This window comes from Rhinopithecus bieti, unplaced genomic scaffold (assembly GCF_001698545.2).
Source record: "Rhinopithecus bieti isolate Rb0 unplaced genomic scaffold, ASM169854v2 scaffold_1673, whole genome shotgun sequence".
Taxonomy (NCBI): domain Eukaryota; kingdom Metazoa; phylum Chordata; class Mammalia; order Primates; family Cercopithecidae; genus Rhinopithecus; species Rhinopithecus bieti.
The window spans coordinates 9,734,114-9,753,491 of record NW_016804690.1 but is presented as its reverse complement, the minus strand read 5'-3'; the positions used below and the strand labels follow the sequence as shown (position 1 = coordinate 9,753,491).

The window sequence follows — 19,378 nt, the reverse complement described above, 5'->3', positions numbered from 1 at the left end:
GTGGGAGTTACCCGATTTTCCAGGTGTTGTGTGTCTCAGTTCCCCTGGCTAGGAAAAAGGATTCCCTTCCCCCTTGTGCTCCCCAGGTGAGGCGATGCCTCGCCCTGCTTCAGCTCTCGCTGGTCAGGCTGCAGCAGCTGCCCAGCACCGATTGTCCGGCACTCCCTAGTGAGATGACCCCAGTACCTCAGTTGAAAATGCAGAAATCACCGGTCTTCTGTGTCGCTCGCGCTGGGACTTGGAGACTGGAGCTGTTCCTATTCGGCCATCTTGCTCCGCCCAACCTTTAATTCTTTTTATATGGTGAATCACATTTATTGCTTTGTGTATGGTGAACCAACCTTGCATTCTAGGAATGAAGTCTACCTGATCATTGTGAACTAACTTTTTGATGTGCTGTTGGACTCCGTTTGTTGAAGATTTTTGCATTACATTAATCGAGGATAATGGCCTATGGTTTTTCTTGTTATTGTGTCTTTTGCCATATTTTGTTATCAAAGCGATGCTCACTTCATAGAATGAGTTAGGGAGGAGTCCCTCCTCTTCAATTTTTTGGAAATAGTTTTAGTAGGATTTGTACCAGCTCTTCTTTGTACATCTGGTAGAATCTGAATGTGAATTAACTTCATCCAGGGATTCATTTGGTTGGTAGATTTTTTTTATTACCGATTCCATTTTGGAAGTCAATATTGGTCTGTCAAGGGTTTTAATTTCTTCCTGATTCAATCTTGGGAGATTGTGTGTTTAGGGGAATTTATTTATTTCCTCTATATTTTTTAATTTGCTTGCATAGAAATGTTCCTGATAGTCTCTGAGAATCTTTTGTACTTCTGTAAGACCAGTTGTAATGTCACCTTTGCCATTTCTGATTGTGCTTATTTGGATCTTCTCTCTGTTTTTACTTTGTTAATCTAACTAGCTGTCTATTGATCTTGCTTATCCTTTCAAAGAACCAGCTTTTGGTTTTGTTTATTATTTGCATTGATTTTTGAGTCTCGATTTCTTTCAGTTTTGCTCTGATTTTATTATTATTATTTTTTTCTGTTTTAATTTTAGTCACTTCTGCTAGCTTTGGAGTTAGTTTCTCCTTGTTTGTCTAGCTTCTTTAGGTGTGATGTTAGATCTTTAATTTGAGATCTTTCTAACTTTTTGAGGTAGGCAATAGGCAATATAAACTTGCCTCTTAACACTGCTTTTGCTATATCACAGAGATTTTGTTATATTGGTGTTTCTGTTTTCATTTATCTCAAAGAATTTTTTTAATTTCTAGTTTAATTTTCTTGTTTACTCAACATTCATTCAGGAGCAAGTTGTTTAATTTCTGTATAATTGTGTGGTTTTGAGAAATCTTCTTGGTATTTTCTGTTATTCCACTGTAGTCTGAGAGTATGGTTGGTATGATTTTAATTTTTTTAATTATTAAGATTTTCTTTACAGCTAAGCATATGGTTGATCTTGAAATATGTTCCATGTGCAGATGAGAAAAATGTATATTCTGTGGTTGATGGATGGAGTATTCTGTAGATGTTCGTTAGGTCCATTTGGTCAAGTGTTGAATTTAAGTCCAGAATTTCTTAGTTTTCTCCCTTGATGATCTTTCTAATGCTGTCAGTGCAGTGTTAAGGTCCCTCACTCTTGTTATATGGCTAGCTGAGTCTTTTCATAGGTCTGGAAGTACCTGTTTTATGAATCTGGGTGGTTTAATGTTGGGTGCATAAATATTTAGGATAGTTAAATCTTCTTGTTGAATCAAACCACTTATCATTATGTAATACTTTTGTGGACATATGTAATATGTCCTTTTTTATTGTTTTACTGTTGTTGGCTTAAAGTCTGTTTTATCTGATATAAAATAGTGACCTCTACTCTTTTTCATGTTCTGTTTGTGTGATAGATCTTTCTTCAACCCTTTGTTTGAACCTAAGGATGTCTTTATCTGTGAGATGGGTCTCTTGAAGTCAGCAGATAGATAGGTCTTGATTTATGTTTCCAACTTGTCACTCTGTGCCTTTTAAGTGAGGGCATATAGACCATTTACATTCAAGGTTAATATTGATATGTTAGGTTTTGATCCAATTGTGAAGTTGTTAGTTGGTTGCTGTGTAGTTTCTACTTTGTGATTGCTTTATAGACTCTGTGTGCTATATACTTAAGTGTGTTTTTGTGGTAGCAGGTATCATTTATTTTTTCCATGTTTAGAACTCCCTTAAGTATCTCCTGTAAGGTTAATGTAGTGGTAACAAATTCCCTTAATGCTTGCTTATCTGGAAAAATATTTTATTTCTTCTTTGCTTCTGAAGATTAGGTTGGTGGAACATAAAATTATTGACTGAAATGTCTTTTCTTTAAAAATACTGAAAATAAGCCCCCAGTATCTCCTGGCTTATCAGGTTTGTGCTGAGAAATCCACTATTAGTCTGATGGTATTCTCTTTATATATGATTTGACTTTTGTTTGTAGCTGCCTTTAAGATCTTTTCTTTAGCTTTGACCTCAGGCAGTCTGGTGACTATATGCCTTGGTGATATTTGTTTTGTATAGTATCTCACAGGTATTCTCTGGATTTCTTATATCTGAATATCTACCTCTCTAGAAAGATTAGGGAAATATAATTGAATTATTCCTTCAAATATGTTTTCCAGGTTGTTTGCTTCATCTCTCTCTCTCTCTCGGGAATGCCAATAATTTGTAGATTTTGCCACTTTACATATCCTGTATTTCTGAAGGACTTTCTTTACTTCTTAAAATTTTTTTTCCCTTATTTTTGTCTGACTGTGTTAGTTCAAAAGATTAGAGTTCAAGCTCTGAAATTCTTTCTTCTCGTTGGTCCAGTCTGTTGATAGAGCTTTCAATTTTATTTTGAAATTCCTTAAGTGAGTTTTTCAATTTCAGAAGCTCTGATTGATTTATTTTAAGATGTTTATCTCTTACACTTCCTGGATTGCTTTAGAGGTTTATTTGTGTTGATTTTCAACTGCCTACTGGCTTTTGTTAAGCTTCCTTGCAATCCATGTTTTGAATTCTTTATCTGTCATTTCTGAGTTTCCATTTTGGTTAGGGGTCATTACTTGCTAGCTATTGTGATCCTTTGGTAGTGTCACTATATTCAGATTTTCTCATGGTGCCAGAAGTCTTGCCCTGGTTCTTTCTCATCTGGAGACACTGCCACTTCTAATGATTGTAATCATTTTTATGTGAATAGCATATTTTTATTTTTCTTTCTTCCCCTATAATATTACTATGTTCTTCTTTTCTTTCCTCCTCTCCCCTGCTTCTTATATGGGATGTGACTGTAGAGAATGCTGGGCAGGGTATTTTGACTTTGCTTCTATAGCCCTATGTACTTCTGTCAGCTGGTTTTATCTTGAGCTATGCTCTCAACGTACAAGCCAGTAGATGGCACTTATGGGTAAGAGCCAGCTGTGGCCAGTGAGGCTGGGTATGTACTTAATCCTTGTTTAATGGGAATGTCTTTCTGTTGCATAAGGCAATGGGCTGATTTTTGGATTGCTCAGTGTTTTGAGCTCTCTGCTCAGGCCAGGAAAGGCCAAGATGGGCAAGGCTGGACTTGGCAGGTTTGCTTACAGGTCCCTTGATGGCAGGTACAAGCACAGCACTGAGGGAGAATCCAGTGTATGGCCACTGAGTGTCCAGAAGTGTGCCTAAGCTTGGAGTTGGGGAACTCCTTGGCCCCATGTTCTCTATCCAGGGATGGGGAAGATCTAAACTCCTAATCCAAGAGAGTAGTTGCTCTAGATGGTTGGAGATTTGAGCATGCAGCAGAGAATGCCCCCCTGCACCAAGATCTCTGCATAGGAAGGATGAGATGACTCAGGCTGCTGAACCAGGCAAACAGATGCTCTGAATGCCTGGAGATCTGCCTGGGTGTGGAGCAGAGAGGGCCCAACTGCACCATGATCTATGCACAGGAAGGGCAGAGCTATTCAGGCTGCTGATCCAGGTGAGGAGGTATTCCAAATGCCTGGAGCTCTACCTAGAGTTGGAACACAGAGGGTTTTACTGCACAACAATCTATGTCCAGGATGGGTTAGGCGGCTTAGGTTGCTAAGCCAGGCAAGTGGGTGTTCTGAATGTGTGGAGTTCTCCGTGGGGTTTCAGTGGAAAGGGCCCACTGCACCACAGTCTCAGGAGAGCATGCTGGGGACTCAGTAATGACACATACAGACTGGTTCCAGGTCACCAATCTGCCCCTGCCTGCAAATGTCCTTGCCCAAGAGAAACTGCAGCAGCAGCAGCTCTCCCCACCCCACCCTATCCAGGCCTGTGATGGAGGAGAGCACAATTCCAGCACCTACTGCTGAGGCACTTTCCACAGTTTTGGCTGTGGAAGCTCCTGCCCTACTCCAGAGCAAGCACTCCAGTTTCTGGCCCAAGACTAAAATCCTGTGTGGGCATGCTACTAGGTCACCACAGAATTGCTGACTTTGTGTTTGTCCAGATTAAAAATGGCCTCCTACTGTCTGTCCCAGGTCTGGGAAAATGGCTGCAGCTTTTCCCAGTGTCTTTTCCTCACTACATTTCCAAGGTCTCCCCAAGTTAGTTCCAGGGCTTGGGAGAAATAACCACTCTACCTTGGCCTGGGTTGCTTGGATCCCAGTGGAAAGGTGAGTCACAGAAGAAGGCTATCTGCCTCTCTCACTCATGTTTATAGTCAGATGCTGTCATGGGGGCTGTTTGCCCCTGTCCTCCTCCCCAGGTTCTGGGTTTCCTTCATGATTCCAGTGAATTATCATTTTCCTTCTTGAATTAAAGCTTACAGAGTTGATCTTTATGCACTATCTTGCTATTTTCAAGTTGCTGAAGCACACTAAAAGCCATTAATCATTTTTTTCCATCTTGGGGAAAAAATGAATTTATTATTATTATTTTTAGTGGCACAAGAATTCAGGTTTAACTTATCTTTGCCCTTTCTACTTAGGCTCTTTTCTGCCTTAGTTTTAAAAACAGCTGCAAACTTCAGAAGAAGTTCTTGGCTACTTAAAACAATTTTTTCTCCAAGATATTTACTCACTTAATTTTCAATCTTAGGACAGCATTTTTTAACTTAACTTAAAGTAGGTCATGTAGATCTAAAGTGTCTACATTTTTCTACTCACATTTAGAAAACTTTTCCTCTTCTATAATATATATGTTATTTCAACTGCCATTTGCTTTATTGTTGTATCTGTAAGGTCCTATGTGCCTATTAATTCAGTTCTTTCTTTCTCAACTATATTTCTCACTATTATTACTGTTCTAACTCCAATTTTAAATAAAATACAATAATGGTGGCAAAAGTAAGTATGCTAATCTATTATGGATCATAAATCTAAACCATTCTCTTAAAGAATTCAGTTCGAAATATTAAAAAACATGATAAAAATTAGAGTAGGAATGTGTTATTAAAATTCTCAGAATAACCTCATTAGCCTAATTTAGTTTTAACAGAGTTTTATACTTTTGGCTGTTTACTGTTCTTCCTTGACCCAAATTTCTTACTTAAATATTTTAGAACAGAAAATACTTTCTAAAGTTCTGTAAGATCTCAGAGAGGGCTAATATTTATCTGTTTCTATTGATTTGTTAATTAAGTTTCAACCAGGCAAATCCCCTAATATCCGTGAAGTTGGGGACACTTTTATGAACAAAGCTTTGCTTTTGGTCAAAAATACAGTGTACACCTCTCTGTACACTGTAGATGTACATCCTCTCTGGATGGGGACCCTGGGAAAGGGGGGTGCATCACTCTGCTGAAGATCTTTTCGTTTTATAATTAGCGGAATGTGGAAAGGAGAATTTCAGGCATTTCTAACTCCGTATGAGATAAGCTTGTGTCCTGAAATATTCATTTTTCTACCTCTTATTCAAGATGTATAATTGGCTTAAGTAGAAATGGAAAGTTTGTTAATACAAGAGAAAGTGAGACATAGTGATGATAACAAAACGTATGCTTGTGATGCATTAATCTTAGGCTGTCTTATCACTTTTTAAATATAACTAACAAGGCCTTATAGCAACTGTGGAATATATAGGTATTATGTGACAGGTTTTATATTTTCAGGGCTCACATCATATTGTATGTGTTTGTATTATTAATCCATTCTCACGCTGTTAATAAAGACATAGCTGAGACTGGGTAATTTATAAAGGAAGGAGGTTTAATAGACTCATAGTTCAGTATGATTGAGGAGGCCTCAGGAAACTTACAATCATAGCAGAAGGGGAAGCAAACATGTTCTTCCTCACATAGTGACAGGGAGAAGAAGAATGAGAACCAGGTGAAGGGGGAAACCCCTTATAAAACCACCAGATTTCATGAGAACTTACTATTATGAGAGTTACATGGGAGAAACCACTCCTATGATTCAATTACCTCCCACAGGGTCCCTCTCATGACACGTGGGGATTATGGGAACTATATTTCAAGATAAGATTTGGGTGGAAACACAGCCCAAACCATATCAATGTTATTTTAAACAACTAACAGTGTCAATTCAGTATGTGGCCCAAAAGATCTGAGACCAAAAAAATACAAAAAGTATAAATAAAAATGAATGTGGGCGGAGTCCTAAACAATATTATATTTGTGACCATTGTATAAACCAACTTAGGAAAAAAAATATTTTTCTTTATGATTTTGTAGAAGATGAAAAATTCAAAGAGTCATGGCATAGTATCATAGAATAGGAGAGTGATAGCTGTGTGCCATAGGAATAATCAAATAAACAACTTTATTTTTATTAGCTTTTATTATATTGTTACCCATCTTCAAATCTGTAACTTTTATTTTTATTTGACAGAGAAAATAATACAAACTTGTAGAAATATATGTTGATTATAATTAGCATAAGAATTTGATGTGATTAATATGACAGATGCTGAGTAAGATAAATTGGCACTAGTTTTGCTGATTCATCACTATCTCCTTAACTTAAATATTTTTGTGGCTGTGTTGGTCTTTGTGAAGCTATGATACCCTGTTGCTAGTACTGTCATCTTTACATTCCAGGTCCTTGTGTCCAGGGAGTGTTTTTGGAATGAGAATGTGGATTGGGGGGCAGATGTGGCAATGGCTGGGTAGCAGATGTGTGCCCTTTGCAAAAGTCTTTGGAAAAAACAGAAATTATGAATTTCTTTTAAAGGATCTTGGAAAAGAATTGCTACATATAGTCCAATAGAGTACACAAAATTGGACTTTGCTTCTGGGTACCTTATGACTGTAAAATTAGCTATTGAGTCCCCCATCTGGGAAATATCAATTATTTACTGTTTAGAACTTTCCCTCTTGCTAGTAGATGTACTAAAGACAGTGTTCTCACTTAATTTTGCTATTTTGCCAGGGAAAAGCAAGAGGAATTGCTCTAGCTTGAACCTCTTCATCTTTCTATTGGGCTATAAATCTCATAAGGAAACAAAAATGTCCCTTCCATAATGCACACTTAATATTTGATGTCAGTCTGCAAAACCTGCAAAATTTGCTCTGAGGAGGATCAGAGTTAGGTTACATTGTTATATTGAGCTTTTCTGAAGGCAACTTAAAGAATGTATTCTTCAAACTGTGGTGTTACTAAAGGAAAATAAGTATATTTTGGAAAGTGATTTATAAGTGTTTAGGATACAGATTGTAATAGATCTGTATTTCTTAACATTAGTATAATTCTTAGAAGCATCTTAAGAACAAGTGATGATGGGGTGGTTTGGACCAGAACTCTGAAATAGTGCTTGCCCCCAGGGAATGAACAAGAAAAGTAGATTTTCTGCAATAAGAGAACATGACGATTAGGCTGGGTATGGTGGCAAAATGGCAGCACTTGAGAGGCTGAGGCAGGAAGATCACCAGGCCAGAAGTTCAAGACCCACCTGGGCAACATAGTGAGACTCCTGTCTCTACAAAAACTTTTAAAAATTTGGTGCACATAGTGGCATGAACCTGTAGTCTTAGCTATTTGGGAGGCTGAGGTGGGAGGATCACTTGTGTTATCTCAGGAGGCTGCAGTGAGCTATGAACATGCCACTGCACTCCATCCTGGACAACAGGGTGAGACCCCATCTTGAAAAAAAAGAAAATATGAAGACTCCTATTTCTATGTATTTCTAAATCTCATTACTTCTTTACTTTTTAAATATTATAATGTATATGATATAATATAGTAGAGCATAATACATTTCTAATTCATAAGTAATGTGCAATACTTTGCCTTTTATCACTGTGGGTGATGAATCAAAGGCATTCAGAGACCACTGGTGCAGATAAACAGGCAGTGCTCAGGTGTCTCTGTGTATGTGGCTGAATGTAGGAATTCAGCGTTTAGTACTTTCTCTACAGGAAGTGATCTCCCAGAAAAGTTAAACTTCGTATTTATTTATGTAGAGAACATGTTTTAGTGACTGGTTACTTTAGTGACTGGTATCTGTCTGCTCCTTCCTGATGGCACTTTCTATTCTCTCTCAGTGCTCAGTGTTCTGGGGCTAAAAAGGACTTGGGAGGTCACACAATCTGTAGACACTTTTATTTGTCATATAAGTAAGCAGATCCCTGTTGCTAAGAGTAGCAAGTGCAGAGTAATTCTTCCTAAAAGGTGAGAAGAGAGAAAGGAAATTATTTTGCAAAGTGTTATTTACTTAATTTTATTTTGTCTTTTTATTTTTATTTGTTGAGACAGAGTCTCACTCTGTAGCCCAGGCTGGAGTGCAGTGGCGTGATTGTGGCTCACTGCAGCCTCAACATTCTGGGCTCAAGTAGTCATCTTGCCTCAGCCTCCCAAGTTGCTGGGACCACAGGCACATGCCACCATACCCAGCTAATTTTCTGGGTTTTTTGTAGAGATGGGGTTTCTCCTTGTTGCCCATGCTGGTCTTGAGCTCCTGGGCTCAAGCGAACTTTCTGCCTTGGCCTCCCAAATTGCTGGGATTTTAAAATCATCAGTAATGATGTATAATCAAATGTGTAGAGATAAGTTAAAGTTAATGGCAAAATTGTATGTGAGAATTAGTGTTGATTTCCTATGTTCTGTTTCCTAATTTTGTCATTTGATTTTCATTTGACTGGAAGTCTAGGGTGATAAGTTGTTAAGTCATGCTTGCTAGCTAAATAAGCTTTTCTCTTTCTTCATTAAAATCTAAGAAGTCTTATTAATTATACAGTAATGTATGAATGCTTGCTTTTTTACAACTTGTCTTCTTTTACGAAGACTCAAGACTTAAAAACAAAACAAAACAAAAAAACAAAAACCATAAAGTGTTAGTTGGTGATTCTTCAAAATTAGAGAAAAGTGAAATAATTAACCAACCTAACACAATTAAAAATTCCTTTTCAAGGCTGGTAGCTCCTCTAATATAAACCCTTAGGGTCTATACCTTAAAGGAGTCATACAAGCCAGTGAATTCATTTCCATAGCTTGTTTAGAAGCTGCCCAGTGAAGTCCTTAAAAACACTCCTTTTCAGAATTAGTTAAGCCCAGGAATTTGAGGTTGCAGTGAACTATGATTGAGCTACTGCTGTCTAGCCTGGGTGACAGAGCAAGACCCTGTCTCAATTTTTTTTTTTAATAGGAAACAAAGAAAAAAAATACTCCTTTCCATAAACCTGAGGTTAATATTTTGTAAGGGTAATGTGAAAGAGTGAAAAAGCCAGAGAAGAATTTACAATTTCACGAAGCAGTGTCCTCACATTACCTAGTTTTCTAATAAAATCCAAAAGTTCTAGGCAAAAATCCAGATGTTCTAAGAAATCCTCATGGTTAATATTATGAAAACACATATTCCATCTGAGCATGAATTTATTGAACTATCCAAATACATCATCATGGAATTCTGATCAGTGAAATTTAGTATATTTGGTTAAATAATGAAATTTTCTTCATCACACATGTAGTTTTGAATGCTTACTAGATCAGTTAGGCTTCAGCTTATTACCCGGTGCTCCCTCAAATAGAGGTATAATACAATTTGGGACTTCCCCAGGTAAAATTTTTCCTCTTCTGGCATATTTACCTTTACTACATTTTTATAGTTTTCACAGTGTTATAATCATTTGCCATCACATTCTTTACTTAGGAAGCACATATTTGTATGTCTCATATTAAGGACTCAGTTTTCTTGGAATTACATCTTCAAAGTCATTATTGGAAACGTAATTTTTAGTAACCAAACTGTTTGCTTTCCTGTATAACTGAAATTATGACTCATTCAGTGGAGTGCTCAGGGCTTGCTCAATTTAAGAGAATTTTATCATGAAAACATAAATATCTTTAAAAACCGTGGCATGTTTCTCCCTGCAACCCTCAAGCAGTTAGTTCAAGTAGAGATCCTCTAGAAAACAGCACCTTGTGTTGACTAAGAGTTTTGCAACGATGTCAAAGGCCAGGTATTAAAATTGCTATTGTTGAGTTGATAACTGAGTAGAAATTTGCCAGGAATTTAACAGATAACAAGGAAAGTACCTGATAAAGAGTGAGATGTGTTGAAGAGCGGTCATTACCACCATCACAATGGCTCAGAAAAATTGCTTTGTTTGGAAAAGGAGGGTTTGTGTGACTGCTAGGGAGATGTTTTATATTCATTGATCATTTGTTTGTTTAGGTGTTTAATGGACACATATTGTATATCAGATACTGTGTTTAGCACTTCGTGACAATAATTGTTCTAGTTCCTATTCCTGTGAGACAGAATACATGAAATCCAGGAGCAACAATTAAATAGGGAATCTTTTTCTCTTCCTGGTATTTGCTCTGTTTTATAATACAGGAAAATTCTGTAAAGGGTTTAGTCACTCCCTGATTTAACTCGTGACTCTCAGAGAACTCACAACAGAAATAATGGCCATCTGCATGATTAAATAAGTGGAATTTGACCCAAATGGTTTAGAAGTCTTAGGGACTGTGAACAAACTAAAAAGTTCCTTAACTTTTAGGGTTCAGAATGGATATATAGAAGTATTGTAAAAACATGTGGAGAAAATATTGAGGAGAAAAGTATTCAGTAATGGATAATTACAGCTTCGTGGGGCAGGAAGTAAATTGTACTACATTCCTTGAAAAATATTGCAAATTGTTCTAGATTGAGATTTAAAGACAATTTCTAAGAATAACAATTCTGTATACCTATATACTGTTCCATCTTTGTAAACGATGAGTGAGTGATGTCATGTGTTGGTTTTTCTTTCTTTATGATCATCAGACTGCTGCTCTTTTCATGGCAGTTTTCCCAGTTTAAGAACAAGTACCTAGAGGGACATGGACAACTTCTCGAATGCTGAAATTTTAAATCCCCAAATACAAGTTCAAATATCACCTTTGTTGGCATTCTGGTTTTCTGACTCAATGGCATATGAAAAGTTTGGTTTAGTAGGTAAGCTATTGTTTAATACTGAAATCGTATTTCCATTTGTTAAAAAGAAAATAGGATTTATAACATTATTAAAAGGGGTTCTGAGTCCTTAAAGCAGTGAGAAACACCTTATTCAGTTAAATTACTTGCCAACAAAATAAGATATACTAAAACAGAAATTAAGATTTTCCCTCCTTCATATTAAGATGGGATAGCTTTAATTAATAAAAGTAAAGTCAAACAAACCCCCCAAAATTAAAATCCGTGTTTGATATTTAAGCTAAAATAATTATAGGCCGGTTTAAAGGAATGACCTCCATTTTCTTTAAAATGGAGTTATTTATCTATGTTTATATTCTATAGCAGATATGCCATTTTAGAAAATCAGAAGAGATGTATGGAACTGATAACCTTAGTCTGGAGTGGCTTGGTTATTCTTTAAAACCAGGATATATCTTTTTTTTCTTTACAAATACTTTGTGATTCAGAAAAAAAATCACAGAGAAAGAAAATTATATTTAAGGGAGAGGGATGTTGTATGCCCAAGTTCTTTAGCACGAAAAAGGGCCGATGGCTGGGAGCTGCTGGAGAGAGGACAGAGCAAGGTAAGGAGGCTCTTGGTGGAATGGTGCTTGTCTTCAGACCCACATGGTTTCTAGGTGAGAACCTTGAGGAGAAGAGGCATGCCTTGTCCAATTTACTGTTTCCTGCCTTAGCTAAGTACTTCCCAGGCAGTATGAGCAAAACAGGTTGGTGGATAAATGATAAGAAGGACAGTAGCTGACATCATAGATGACATGGACCACTGGGTTCAGTGAAGGAGCCTGTGTTTTGGAACTATTCAGACACCTGTGTTGAACTCTAGCTCTGCTACCCCTTTCTTGAGTGGTCTGCCATATGTTATTTTCTCTGCTGATATTATGACATCTGTATTTTAAAGTGGGATACTTACTGTTGGGATTTCAAGGAGCCAGTACAAACTGGTCTTGCATTCCTGAGTTCCAAAACAGACCATGAGAGTGATGGCAATTGGATCATCAGCTTTATTGCTGCAAAAGGAAGCTGGCAATGTGACTTAATTCTGTGGCCACATGGTCTTACTAATAGCCCTGCCCAAAGTCAATGGAAGTGTGAAACATGAGAATGCAACTCCCCTCAACACCTACCCATAGGGCGTTAGGATGAAATGATTTCATTTATGGAGGTAATCGGTAAGTCTTCTTTTTCATCCCACTCTTCCAATCTGATTTTGAATATTCTGTAAATCAGTGGAAATGAGCATGTTAACTAGGTTAGGCAGGGTTTACAGGGCCAATTTTTTTTTTTAAGTCTTCTAGGGGCCGGGTGTGGCAGCTCACGCTTATAATCCCAGTACTTTGGGAGCCCAAGGCAGGCAAATCACTTGAGGTTAGGAGTTCGAGACCAGCCTTGACAACATGGTGAAACCCTGTCTCTACTAAAAATACAAAAATCAGCCAGGCGTGGTGGCAAGTGCCTGTATTCCCAGCTCCTCGGGAAGCTGAGGCAGGAGAATTGCTTAAATCCGGGGGGTGGAAGTTGCAGTGAACCGAAATGCACCACTGCACTCTTGTCTGGGTGACAGACTGAGACTGCATCTCAAAAAAAAAAAAAGTCTCCTACGAGATGCCTGCCATGGCCTCATGGGTTGTTCTGTCGCCTATTCAATGATTCTTTGGAGCCATCTAGGGCTTTCTTAATGCTGGGTAGAGGGACTGTTTCCAGCAAATGTTTAGGAAACCTGCTTTGTGGAGATAATGGTTCCCTAGCAATAATACCAGCCTGAACTTTCGTGAGCTATATTTTTTGTAGTTTAATCTACTAGATTGGATTAGGCTCTGGCTGAGTTCCTTACACAAGCATTAAGGACAAGAGATCTAGAGAGAGATCGCACCATCTAAAAGAAGTTGTCATATATCATATAAGAATGTCAGGATGAGTAGACTTATTTTAACTACTTGGAAAAGTTTATAAGATTCCCAAAACCTTTATACCTCCACACCTCTTTGTTATTTTTATTACCAGCTGTATACTGTCCTATTATGATTAGCCAGAAAGTTCTTAAAATGGAAAGGATTTATGTGCACGTTTTTAGTGACAATAAAGAAAAAAAAAGCAGTGGAGTGAATATTTCTGCCAGGTCAGTGGGGACTTAGGAGGGGAGAGTAGGCTGTAGCATCTTGTAGGCTGCATCTCAGAAGTCTGTGGAAAGAGTAAAAACAGAGCGTGGGAGACAGGGGCAGGAGCCCTGTCAATAATAAGTCAATGATAGAAATTATCCTAGGCTTTCTTAGTATGCCAGAGACAAATGAGTAAGTTTCCTGAACATAGCTAGATTGAAATTAATGCTTGTAAAAGTCAAGAAGTTTTTTAAAAGTATTTCCTAATTTATTCCTAATTTAAAATAAAACAATTTTCTTAGCAAGTTATCCTGACATCACAGATATGTTAATTTGGATAAGATTCTTAGATGAAGTGAATTGATTAATGTGAAAATTAATTCATGAATCTTAGATATCAGCAAGTGAGTAGGATTTGGGAGTTGTTTGACAATATTTCTTATATATAATATTCATTTTTCCTAAATCATCTGACTGCCAGTATTTCATCTTGAGAGTGGCAATTTAAAAAGGAAAAACATTTTTTCCCCTGGGCTTAGACTCCACTAAAACTTGTGGGTTGAACATTTTACCCAAATATAGACCTTTTAGTGATTAAGCTAATTTACTCTTTTCAAACTGTGACATCCTGTTTATAAGAAAGAAGACTTATAAAAAGTAATCTGAGCATGAACTAACTCTTCTAAAGTCAACATCTTGGTGAACTTATGTGTTAAATGAGTCACAAATATTTGGATGAAGATTTTTTCTGGTTTTGAAAGAGAAAGTACTTGGGAAAAAATGTCATTTTGGTTTCATTGAAATGGAAACATTTGAAAAATGAAATTCACTGGTGAGCCTATCATGTAACAGGTTTACACACATATTTCTTAAATCAGTTCAGTGAAGTTTTAGAGCTGTATCCTCCATGGGCCAACTCTTAACCATCACGAGATGCATTTATAATTATTCCCAGAAATGAGTTTTAATGTTGCACAAAGTAAAATGTTTATAATATTTGAAAGTAATATTATTCACTTTGTAAAATGTGCTCTTAAAATTACTTTTGTACCAAAAGAAAGCTGAATGATGCCTATTCAAATTATTTACCTGACAGAAAATGCTGTCTTTTATTGACCCTTTATTATTTGAAAATGTCATCATGAGCAACTTAAAATTTAATTTCTCTACAATAATGTTATACTCAGTATTTTATACTTGATTTTAATATATACTTGTAATTTCTACTTGATTTTCAATATACAACTGCAACTTATTAGCAAAATTTAATTTCTCTACAATAATGTTATATTCAGTATTTTATACTTGATCTTTGATATACTTGCAATTTACTGGCTGAATTTTTGTGAATTGAGCAAATCCACACTCTTTTAAGCACCTCCAGTCTCTATGCTGCTGGTCCTAAAATCCTTATCTTCTGCCCTGTTCTATTAAGTGTTAGATTTGCATTTAAGGATCTTTTTGGTTATTACCTCAAGCACTTCACACCTGTCAGTTCTCAGTTTTAATTACTTTTTTAAAAAAAGTCAGTCTTTCTTCCCTCATTCAGTTACAATATCACCAAAGACCCACAGTGTGGGTCTTTGGTCATCAGAGAGCTCTTCCTCTCACTTATCACAACAAGTAGTTGGTCATCAGTCCTTGATAATTCGGCCTGTAAAATGACTCTTCTTGCCATCTCTGCCCTAACTCAGACACAATAATTTCTTAGCTAATTCAGAACAAAAACTTCTCATGGGGCTTCCCTGTCAGTTCATTCTTCTCTGCCACTGGATCTTTCTGTGGAGATAGTCAAACATGAATATATAGGACTTGTCTCCCTAGAGACTTTTACTTATTCTCCATTGAGTTAAGATGAAATCTTTACAATCTGATACAGCCTACTTTTTCTAGATTTCTCTCTTCTACTTATCTGCTCTTTGGTCAAATACATGTGGAGATTTATCCATGACTAAAAGTCATTTGACTATACTATATATTTTCCACACTGTGCTATTGCAAGTTTTGATCCTCATTACTTAAGACTCACTTTCCTATTCTTACTTTCCTTCTTCCAGAAGTAAAAATCATTTATTCTATGTCCTTTCATATTACTTGTGTATTCTCCTTGTCATCACGCAATATACCTACCCCATTAAGGTTAACTGTCTATATGAGGATTTCTTGGTCTAAATTATGAATTTTTCAAGAGAGGTATTTGATTTCTTATTTGTGAAAATAAAAACAGTTTCACTGTTGGGACTTAATAAATGCCCCCATATTAATGGGGTACTGAACAAAGGGTGTGTTGAAATGAACCCAGATTCTCATAGGTATAGTTATTGTTCCAAGTGGATGGAGAAGTTCTTCAAGGATTAGAGTAAAAAAAAAAAGAGCCTTGCCAATTTTTTTTTTTCTTGAGAGCTACGGTTTTATTTTATGACAGTCATGGGAATTTCTCAGAAAAGTCAGAGAGTGATGAATGGTAGTATTACCCTCAAATTTCTATTTGTTCTCATTCGAACCATCAAGTCATTGTCTCTGGCATTTGTTAGTGATTCATTGTGCTGATGACTTTAAAATATGAGCCATCACTAGAGTTGTTCACTTGCTGTTCAGTTTGGCATTAAGTTGATTAGCTAGCATGTATTTATTGGCAATGAGGTAAATATGCTAAGTTAAATGCACACCAACAAAAGTGTAATCGCTGTCTTCTATTTGTTAAAATAGAGGTGGAAAAAGAAACTTAGTACACATAGAATAATTAAGTACTAGACTGAGATGGATTCTATAAATGTAAATGAAACATGAAGCAAGGAAAAATCATGATGATCTGAAGAAGCAATGAAAGGTTTCATTAAGAAAACTTAACTTATTCTTGAAAATAGGTAAGAATTATGTGAATGAAAATGAGAAATTCAAAATGAAGAAAATAATATAAGTCCATTGACAAGAATACTAGATTTCTGTGTTTTGCAAACCAAAATTTAGTTAGTAATTTTAGCAATACCTAGATTGTTTACTTTTAAGAATATGAAGTTATTTTGTTCTACTTTGTTTTGTCTCCAGGTGGATCTGATATTGAATATCTGGACTTCTATAAGCCTGTTGTGTGGTTCTGGATCCTTGTAGGGCTTGCTTACTTTGCTGCTGTCCTGAGCATGATTGGAGATTGGCTCCGAGTGATATCTAAAAAGACAAAAGAAGAGGTGAGAATTAAGAAGTGTGCAAAAACACTTCTATTTAGTTAATTTAATAAAGGTTATTTTAAATTATGTTTACGTTTACATTTAAAATATTTAAACATTTTAAAATGTTAATATTTTCTATTTGGCATGAATTTGCTATATGAGACTATGAGCAAATATATGAGTTGTAATTTATTCAGTTAGAAAATGTTTCTATGCCAATTGCTGTCTCAGAACTGAGGGCAATTTCTAATGAAAAAGGATGCAACTAAAAACATTTTCTTTGTTATTTCTTTTTCTTTTGTTTTCTTTCTTTTGTTCTCAAGGACACAAAATAAATTTTATTCAGTAAAGAAAAATATAATAGAAAATATTTGTATCAAGAAATCAGGAGCATGAAATAGTGAATGTTTTAAATAATGTGGAAGGTTTTTTACCTTTAACTTATTTTATTTTTCTTATGTCTATATAAATTTGTACATACACATGTATATATATTCCAAAGCTGTATGAATTATGGCCGTTTTCCCTGTGTATAGATTTTAACAATTTTAAAAGTTGTCAATTTACTTATCTTGTACAACTATACTTATAGAAGTGAACATTAGAATTTTGACTCATGAAATTTTGGAAAATTTGAAATTTAAATATTGATTTTGAAATTCTATTGCTTGGAAATTAAATTTTGATTTCATATTTACATATCCAGGATCACTATTAGTTTGAATGTGACAGGGTAATGTTTTATTATGAAATGTGTATTTCTTGCTTCTGGGTCTTAGTCAACTTTGCTAATTGTTTCAAAGAACAACAAATCTGTAAAACCTGTCCCTATAGTGTCTATTGCCTTCCTTTAACTATCTTTCCTAGTTAAACTATCCTTTAACTAGGCCACAGATATCAGTGTCAGACTCTTTGATAGCTACAAGCATGAATTCTTTAAGCATACACCCAAAAGAAATAGAATAAGGTAGAAAATGATGAAATTAACTTCCCTTTACAAATGTTTTCTTTGAAAATTATCAAGCCATGTAATTTTTTTGTTTTGTTTTGTTTTGTTTTTGAGATGAAGTCTCTCTTTGTTGTCCAGGCTGGAGTGCAGTGATATGATCTAAGCTCACCGCAACCTCTGCCTCCCAGGTTCAAGTGATTCTCCCACCTCAGCCTCCTGAGTGTCTGGGACTACAGGCTCGCACCACCATGCCTAGATATTTATTTATTTATTTATTTTTTGTATTTTTAGTAGAGACAGGGTTTCATCGTGTTGGCCGGGCTGGTCTAGAACTCTTGACCTTCAAGTGATCTGCCTGCCTCTGCCTCCCAAAGTGCCAGGGCTGCAGGCATGAGCCACCATGCCAGGCCAAGTCATATAATTTTTTATTCATACCCAAGGTGCCTATGTGAGCTAGCAAGAATGTAAATTATCCATACTTTACTTCGAGGATACCATATTTCCTAATTGGGAATTTACTTATTCAGTATGCATTAGTCTATATCTTAGTTGCATCATCAAATCAAAATATTTTTATTATAAACAAGTCAGTAAGACAATATGCTTGACACTATAATTTAAATTGCATGAAACGCCTTGCTTTGAATAGGACCTGTTCAATGGATTTGCCTCAACCTTAGGCTCCTTGTATGTGGTGTGCATGTGTGAGTGTGGTGTTTGTGGGGGCAGTAGGGGATGGGAGAGAGAGAGAGAAATATGATGGATGGTTATTCTTCATATGTACTTCATGTATATCCTGAGGTGCTAAGGGAAAAAGTGGAAATTATAGTTAGGGAATGTTTTGGATAACATAGCTAAAAAGAGAACTACTCAAACATCAAGCAATAATTTGGCTTTCAAATGGATTTGAAAACACAAGCACACAAGCATGTATTTCTTAAATAAAATAGACTTGAGCAGAACCTATTTCATACAGTCAGGTAGTTAGGAAAATTATTGTTTTGCAATACACAAATGCACACATATAATATTATAAATAAACCATGTATTATATACATACACACTTATATCTTAATGTGTTTGTGGTCCACAGTCTAAAAGTTTGAAAGCCACTAAGGCACAGATAGTACAGAGGGAAATTTTATATCTTTATTAATTGATGATATTGGTATAAAATATCTGCTTAAATGTTTAAAACTTGTATTATTAAAAAACAGTGCTTTTTGTGATAGGACTAGCCGGGTCAAAGAATTAGCACACTTTTCCAGAGTAATGAGTCTGCTCTAGCTGTTAAAACAAAATATGACAGACTGGGTGGTATAACAACAGACTTTTTTTTTTTTCCTCACAATTCTGGAAGCTAGAAGTCCAAGAAGGTGCTAGCAGGGTTGGTTTCTGGTGAGGTCTCTCTCCTAGACTTGCAGGTGGTGCCTTTCCACTGTGTCCTCATATGGCCTTTTCTCTATGTGCATGCATGAGAGAGAGCGAGAGATCATGTGAGCATGTATACTCTGGTATATTTTTCACTTCTTAAAAGGACACCAGTCCTATTGGATTAGGGCCCCACTTTCATGACCTCATTCAACCTTAATTACCTTCTTTAAAACCCTGTCTCCAAAGGCAATCACACTGGAGCTTAGGGCTTCAACATATGACTTTTGGGGAGACACGAATCAAGCCATAACACCATCTTTTCAAATAAATACAAATTTCTACATAACTGATTTATTCAAAATGAAAATCAAGACTGGGTGTGGTTGATTAAGTTTGTAATCCCAGCACTTTGGGAGGCTG

The 19,378-nt window shown here is 36.2% G+C and overlaps 1 protein-coding gene across 3 annotated transcripts in view; it reads left to right on the top strand.

Moving 5' to 3' along the window:
• The window catches only part of KCNK2 (potassium two pore domain channel subfamily K member 2), a 242,770-nt gene that overhangs the window by 181,064 nt on the left and 42,328 nt on the right, over positions 1-19,378 (top strand). For all 3 annotated transcript variants that reach the window (XM_017869936.1, XM_017869939.1, XM_017869935.1), the window contains exon 6: positions 16,514-16,653. In XM_017869936.1, the coding sequence (XP_017725425.1) occupies positions 16,514-16,653 (140 nt within the window). The remainder of the gene's footprint in view (positions 1-16,513; positions 16,654-19,378) is intronic.